This window comes from Nicotiana tabacum, chromosome 8 (assembly GCF_000715075.1).
Source record: "Nicotiana tabacum cultivar K326 chromosome 8, ASM71507v2, whole genome shotgun sequence".
In the NCBI taxonomy this organism is placed as follows: domain Eukaryota; kingdom Viridiplantae; phylum Streptophyta; class Magnoliopsida; order Solanales; family Solanaceae; genus Nicotiana; species Nicotiana tabacum.
The window spans coordinates 2,688,271-2,696,284 of NC_134087.1; the positions used below are offsets into that span (position 1 = coordinate 2,688,271).

The 8,014-nt window shown below is 38.5% G+C and overlaps 1 protein-coding gene across 2 annotated transcripts; it reads right to left on the reverse strand.

The window, feature by feature from the left end:
* Positions 1–491: 491 nt before the first annotated feature.
* Positions 492–5,511, reverse strand: LOC107794337 (pentatricopeptide repeat-containing protein At1g56690, mitochondrial-like). 2 transcript variants are annotated; one of them, XM_016616820.2, is made up of 3 exons: positions 2,466–5,511; positions 2,023–2,101; positions 492–1,852 (listed from the first exon to the last, which is right to left on the reverse strand). In XM_016616820.2, exon 1 carries the CDS (start codon positions 5,442–5,444, stop codon positions 3,108–3,110), a length of 2,337 nt encoding a protein of 778 aa, XP_016472306.2. In that variant the 5' UTR covers positions 5,445–5,511; the 3' UTR covers positions 492–1,852; positions 2,023–2,101; positions 2,466–3,107. The 2 variants fall into 2 exon arrangements, with proteins under 2 accessions (XP_016472306.2, XP_016472305.2); XM_016616819.2 differs by lacking the exon at positions 2,023–2,101.
* Between the last annotated feature and the right edge of the window lie 2,503 nt (positions 5,512–8,014).

The window sequence follows — 8,014 nt, forward strand, 5'->3', positions numbered from 1 at the left end:
GGTGTCATCATTTGCATAACTTTCCTGTTAGAATTGCAACTTCTATAAGCATTTGGTACCAGTTGTTTGTTGTCTCTGTCCATCAATTCGATACTACGTGCAATATGCAGAATTGTTTCATATTGCCAAAAGAGCATGAAGAATTTTAAGAACTCATCTGCAGATTTATTTGGTCACCTTTGGGCTGTTGTCTCTCTAGCAAAGAATTTGGAATTCAGGAGTTGTTTCTCCTTAAAATAGATCATGCTCTGGTTCTCAGCAGCTATACGCATGCATACTATTATAACATCCAAACCATGCATAATAGAATGCAATGACGGAGCCACTCATTGGCAAAGAGAGTCAATTGACACCTACCGCATAGATATGTTAAATATTTTATTTTTATGCAGATATATATGTGTTGAATCCCCTTAATTTTTTTATATGCTTATTTATATTTTGACTCCTCTTAGGGAAAATTCTGGCTCCGCTATAGAAAGAAAAAGAAATGAGCAAAATATTAGTTTCAATTGACATGGAGCAGAACGATTTATAGTTAGACATGAATAGCACAAGAAAAGATAGATAGAGAAGGTACCAAAAAGAGAAAGAGAAACCAATACATGCAACAGAAAAAATGACTTCAAGGACTAATAAATGGTAAAACAGACTGATGGTGCTTACTGTCTACTGCAGCATAACTGATATCCTCTCCTCTGTAAGTCGTCTTGTGTCAAAACAAGCACCAAAAGATGTAATCCATAAAAACACACAACTTTTGTCGGAACTCTTCTTTCCAAATCATTTTTCAAGGACAGTGAGTTACTGCAACTCCTCTGTTGAAGTAAAGTTTTCTAACAGGAGTTAACTGAGAATCTGCTATTCGTGCAGCCTGTCCATACAACGGGGTCTTGTTCACCTCCATATTTACTGCTTCCAGTTTATGCAACGCGGATTATATTAACCCTTTTTATTTCCAGTGACTGAAACTTCTTCTATCCATCTCCAGTGTAGCATCGAGATTGTTGTGAATCTTGAAGACGGCTATATAGTAAAGGTCAGGGAACAGCTCTTTCATGATAGACCTTTCCAGCTATTTATCTGACCATAATCTGATCTTCCTGCCATTGCGCTCCTTCAGTTATCTTTTTTTTATAAAGTCCTACCTCTAATTGGTTTCCATAGTGCAACTACATATGAAGTAGTCACTAGTCTAGTGCACCAGTTATCAGTTTTGCTGTATTGCACTGTTATCACATTCTTCCACAATTCATCCCTGCTCATTGTACCTCCTACACTATTCGGGAACAAACTTTTGTTGAGAATTTCAGATTTTTGATTCCCATACCTCATAGAATTTCTTTTTGTCTTTAGTCACTATGGGCCATCTGACTCGATGCATTTCTTTCTTCTCAGAATTTCATTACCATAGAAAGGTTTTATTTTATTCAATCGCTTTCCAACATTTGCACGAATGTGCAGTAAAGACATCAAGTAGGGACGCCATACAAAACACTACTGATTAGTATAGTCTTCCTCCCAAAGAAAGGTACAGCTTCTTTCTTGGAGCAAATCTGTTTTTACATCTGTCAATGACACTTTGCCAAGTGCCAGATTCTTTGTGTTTTGCTCCCAGATGTAGCCCAAGACAAACGGTGGGGTTTCCACCTTGCAATCGAATATCACAGCCAAGTCTTCTACTATATGATCAGCATTCACTGACGATATAACATGATATAAACTTAAAGCTGCTTCGTCTGCTGAAAGGCAAAATAGTTCCCTAGCAATGGCACTGTTTGAATCTTTTTTCAGAATAGGCAATCCATTAGAAGGGTAAAACAGGATATCCATAGCTTCGAGGGGGAAGCACCTGATTAAAGCAGAAGCAAGTTTTTTAATCAACAAGTCTACCATTTAATATGAAAAAGAAAAAAAGAAAAACTAGCAGCAAAGGTAAGAAAAATAGGAAGCACTAAACACAAAGCTTAAGGTTCATCTCCATTTGCAAACTGAAGAAGTAAATCATAATTACACCCGTACCCTTATGGAAGTCTGCCACAAGCTGATCTCGTTCTATTTCACCAACCCTGCTATAACAACAAAACCAGGAGTACGACTCCTGCTCATACGTGATATGCAACACAAGGATTAGAATGCAAAAGAAACCAGCAAACGATGCTTATAACCCAAGCCCAAACCATGGAAAGCTGAATTTGAAAATAACACAAGAAAAACATACATCCAAAATAACAGGATATCAGTTTCAATTCACATATAGCTTTGAATAATTTAAACAGATATGAACTACTACAAAGTGAAGAAAATGCAGAAAGACAACAATCTCAATAGAAAAAACTGAAAAACGGGGAAAAGAGAATAACAGGATATCAGTTTCAATTCATGGAAGTTTAGTATAATATCTTTCAGTAACAACTAATTTGATCAGAAAGCTAACTTCAGTGAACTTAGGCAGGACGGTTTACCTTCTCTTGAATTCTTGTCAACCTTCCGCTAGTTTGGCTCTGTACTACAAGTGGCTGAAGAAGATCAGAATAGCTGCAACAATGCCAACTCAGTAAAGCCATGCCATGATTGGAAACAAGATTGTTTTTGACAGATTAGCCGTTTTAGTTCATGGCTGGTGCATAGTGAAAAGGACAAAGTTAAGGTAGAAGTCATGTCTGCTCAGCACAGTTCAAACGCCAAGTCTCCGGCTCTAGTCTTTGTTCACGCTAATTCTCTGACTCGGTTCATGCTCTGGAAACCAGCTCCAGCTAGTGGAACTCCTGTTCTGAAGGTTGCAATAATGGGTGATCTGGCTTGGTGCAGAGCATTGTTTAGTATGAGATTAGATATTAGCTCCGTCCTAATCTTTGCATTCTTTTATATTCACAAATGAATTTGTTTGAGTAGACAACACAATCCTCTATAATTGTTCGACAAACTCAGGATACACTATATCTCCAGTAATTTGAGATGAAATACTCGCACTAGTGGGCTTTATGATCCTCTTCTATAATCTATTAGAGACGAATGCATACAGTTGGCTGCTAAATGAGTGCATAGTCACCATTTACCACAACACCAAAGCTGTTTGTAATGAATTATTACAGGTAATCAAGCAGTCACCAATAATCCCTACATGAACATACCCCATCCTTAAAATGGTGAAATCTGTTGGCATCTCTCAGAATTATCTCTCGTCCTGTGACTTTAGATATTAATTTAATAGCAGAATGACAATCACCACAAACCCGAAGATTTTTCATTACTCGTATAGGCATACCTTCAGGCAATTTCAGAAGTCCATAGGCCACAGCTAGTTTCTCACTGTGATAATTCAAGCTATGCATCTTCTCTTCTTCATCCACATCATGCAGAGCAAAGCTTCCATCAGGACAATATCCAGCTTCTCTTAACATAGGGCGCAACTTTTCTAACATTTTGATGATCGATTCATGCTCGGGATGGGGTGTGCTCTGTCCACCGGTGAACATATGCACCTTCTTGTCTACCTCAAGCCAACTACAACCAGGTGATTTAACCACTTCCCTAGACTGCATTGACTTCCTAAGCGAAGCAACATCAGCCCACTTACCTTTGGATGCATAAATATTAGAAAGTAGGACATAGGGCCCAGAATTTTGGGGTTCAAGCTGTAAAAGTTTCTTTGCAGCAACTTCCGCCAAGTCTAGGTTCATATGCATCCTACATGCACCCATCAAAGAACCCCAAACAATTGCATCTGCTTCTACAGTCATTTTGTTGATCAGATCCATTGCCTCATTCAACCGACCAGCTCGACCAAGCATGTCTACCATGCAAGCATAATGTGCAGTTGCTGGCTCCATCTGATATTTTGAATTCATGGACTCGAAGATGCCTTGCCCTTCTTTCACTTTCCCAGTGTAGCTGCATGCAGATAGAACTCCAACAAAGGTAACCTCGTCTGGGGTAATACCTAAAGAACACATTTCTCTGAACACTTCTAGAGCTTCATCTCCTAAACCATGTTGAGCATAACCTGTTATAATGGAATTCCACATGACCACATCTTTAGGAGAAAATCTGTCAAATATTATTTTTGCCTTGACGAAATCACCACATTTAATGTACATTGTGATTAATACAGACGAGACATACACATCATCATCACAGTCGGTTCTGATTAACTTTGCATGTATCTCTCTACCATAATCAAGACTTGCAAGACTAGCACAAATTGAAAGCATGCTTATCAAGGAAGGGAAATTTGGCCGAAATCCTTCTACTTGCATTCGTTGAAACAAATCCAGCGCCTCTAACTCATACCCTTTCCTTTCGTAAACCTTGATCATTGCACTCCATGTTGCATCATCCTTCTCCTTCAAATGATCAAATACCATCCTTACTTTAGCAACCTCCCCATTCTGTCCAATTCCAAGTATTATGGCATTACAAGCAGGAGTGGTTTTTACAGGCATTACTTCGAAAAGCTTCCACGCCTCTTCAAATCTACCATATTGCACATTGCTTATGACAATTGCAGTCCATGAGATCTCATTCTTATCAGGCATGACTTCAAATAGTTTTCTAGCAATATCCAGTTTACCATTTTGGGCATATCCTGATACCATGGCAGTCCAAGAAACGACATTCTTTTGTGGCATGTCATCAAAGAGGTCGCGAGCCTCTTCCAACCTGGCTTCCTGACAATATCCACATATCATATTAGTCCTTGCAACTACATCCTTTACTGGCATCATGACGTAAAGCTTTCTAGCCTCATCAATTCTCCCTTCTTGAATCAACCCGCCTAACATCACAGTCCATGACACAACATTCTTTTCAGGCATTTGCCAAAACAGAGTTTCCGCCTCCTCAACCAATCCCTTCTCAACATACCCTCTGACCATAGCAGTCCAGGAAATGACATTTCTTTGGGGCATTTTGTCAAACACCTTTCTTGCTTCCTTCACCATCCCATTCTTTACATAACCTGAGATTAACCCATTCCAGGAAACAATGTTTCTCTCAGGCATTTGATCAAAAAGACGCTGGCCTTCATAGGGCTGCTGATTTTGGAAATACCCAGCGATTATCGAGTTCCAAGAAGTTACAGTTTTGTCGGACATTTCGTCGAACACCCTTCGGGCATTCTGAATTTGGCCCAAACGAGCAAAATGAGAAATCTGAGAATTCGCTGCAATTGCGTGAGTGTAATAGTATTTCCGACATTGAACAAAGAATACGCGGTGCATCAATGAGAAACGTACTCCCGCGGTAGAACTACTTCTCTTCGGATATGAACCAACGCTTAGTTGGAGTCTTTGCGAGCAGAGAAGGAAGACAAGTGTAGTAGTATCTGAAAAATTGGCTCTGTTATTTTTATAAAAATAATAATTTATTTCGTTTGTCCATATATACTTAGGCGTATATTTTACCATTGTTCTAACTAAATTTACTTCTACTAACCATATCATTAAGTAAAATATTAATTACATCAGATAATAAAGTTGTCGTTTGAGTTGCTCAATCGTCCCTTGCCCTCGGTCCTCATAACGTGTTACAAAACTTTTATCGTACGATTATACATACCGAAGAAATTCAACAAAGATGGTATGAAAAATATTTTTCTATTTCTTGTGTCATATGTACAGTGCTATTTCTATATTTATACAAGGCAGAATACACATGGAGACACTTAAAGTTGACACCATTTTTTATTTAGACACCAGAACTTAAGGGTGTTCCTAATGAGCACATACATTACATGAACTTTGTCCCAATTAGGCACTTCTTGCTGAGTTGGCACATAAAGTGAGTTTCACCCAATATAGCTAGGTGCGTGAAGAGCCCAAAAAATAGATTTTTCTTTTTGTCTTTCTTATTTCTTCTTCTTCTTCTTCTTCTTCTTCTTCTTCTTCTTCTTCTTCTTCTTCTTCTCCATTGCCTCCTCCACTTTCACCATTGTTGTGCCTCCACCATTGATTTAGCTCCAAAGTTTGAACCAACAATCGTCCATATTGATTAAAGTAAGAAATGAAATCCCAATACCACAGCTGCCCACACCCTTTACAAACCCTTCTTCTTCACACAAAAAAGCAACCGCCAGCCCCTTCTCTAAACAACCAGCCGCCGGCAAGCTCCCCCCTTCTCACCACCAAATCCTCCGCCACCCTCATCTCTAAACCCCATTGCCAAACCTTTCTTATTCACCCCACCCATCTCCAGCCGTCACTCATCTCCAGGAGCAGCCTCCCTATTGATTAAAACTGAAATGAGTCTGAATTCTTCATTTCAAATCGAAACACCATTAATGGGGTCTTTATAAAGATTGAAGGTTTAAAATAGGTTTCTTGATTTGATGAAAAATTGAGAAATTAATATTGGGGTTATCTTCAAGTCTTGGTAGGGAATCTTTAGTTGAAGTTATAACAAATTTGGAGGAGTTTCTCTTGAAATTTTGGATTAAAATCGTGGTTGAAACAAGAATACGCATGAAGATAGTGAAGAACACCAAGAACAATGATTTCAAGAACACCAATATGTCCTTTTTTTGTCTTTTCTTTTGTTAATAATGTGTCATTTTCTGATTGGGTGTAAATTAAGTTTTTTCTTCTTTTTGAGAATGTTATTTTATTTTGTTTACTAAATAGATTTTAAAATAGTTTTTTTTAACTCAAAATGATATATATCCTTTTTTTATTTGTCATTCGCCACGTTAGCCGCGAGTGCATTGCACACACTTTGTAAGTTCGGCTAATTATAAAAAAAATGCCTAATTGGAACAAGTTTAGTGTAGTATGAGTGCTCAATAGGAACAACCTTCAGTTTAGGTGTCTAAATGAAAAATGATGCCAACTTTAAGTGTCTCCAGATGAATTCCGCCTTTATACAAAGAAATAACCATCACCATTGGCTACAATTTATGTGTATTCTTACATGTACATGTGGCCATCACTTTAAGAGGAATAAAAGGAGTTTGATATTCTAAAGTTAGAACATATTGGACATAACCTATGTCCCAATGTCTCCTCCACTTTGAGCTGTCTCCTCCACTTTGAGCCTGTGTCTGAACATTACTTCTTGTTGGGGCCAAAGTAATTTTTTTCGGTAACACCTCCCCTCAAGTTGGAGACCCCAGATCGAACTCCCAACTTGCCCATAAAAGAACGGTGAAGCGGCCTGGAGAGGGCTTTTGTGAAGATATCAACAATTTGAGATGAAGATGGAACAAAAGATAGAGAAATCAATCCATCCAGCAATTTTTCACGAATGAAATGGCAGTCAAGCTCAATATGCTTAGTTCGTTCATGAAAGATAGGATTTTTCGCTCTATGAATTGCTGCTAGGTTATCACAGTGCAAAGGTATAAGCAAAGATGGAGGGGCAGTGAGATCTTGAAGAAGACGAACTACCCAGGTAATTTCAGCCACCAATCGACGCATTAATCTATACTCCGCTTCGGCCGAGGAAAGAGCAACTACCTGTTGCTTTTTCAATTTCCATGAAATTGGAAAATCGCCCATGCTTAAGAAAAATCCACTAACCGAACATCGAGAATTAGAACAAGCAGCCCAATCAGAATCACAATAGGTAACAAGCTGAAAAGAAGAATCTAGAGACATAAAAAGTTCAAGCCTCGGATCTTTACATAAGTATCGCAGAGTATGAAGTGCTGCCTGATAATGCCCAGTACAAGGCATTTACATATATTGACTAAGTGTCTGCACAACAAAAGCAAGATGTGTATTAGTTAAAAAAAATTGAGCTTGCCAATCAATCGACGATAAATGGTAGGATCAGAAAGGGGAGTTCCGCACTCAGAAGAGAGCTTAAGAGATGGATCAAGAGGAGAAGAAGCATGTATGGAAGCCAAGCAATCAAACTCAGTGAGGAGGCCTAGAGCAAATTTCCGTTGTGCAACCATTAATCCATTCTTTCGCGTACAAGTTCTAATCCCAAAAAATAATGCACCTCACCCAAATCTTTGATTTTGAATTCAGTGTTCAAGAAATGTTTAATGTCTGCAACTTCTTTGGCATTGTTC

What these genes read in the sequence shown, in the direction of transcription:
- LOC107794337 (XM_016616819.2), bottom strand. Translation starts at nt 5,444, where the DNA reads ATGATATGGTTAGTAGAAGTAAATTTAGTTAGAACAATGGTAAAATAT.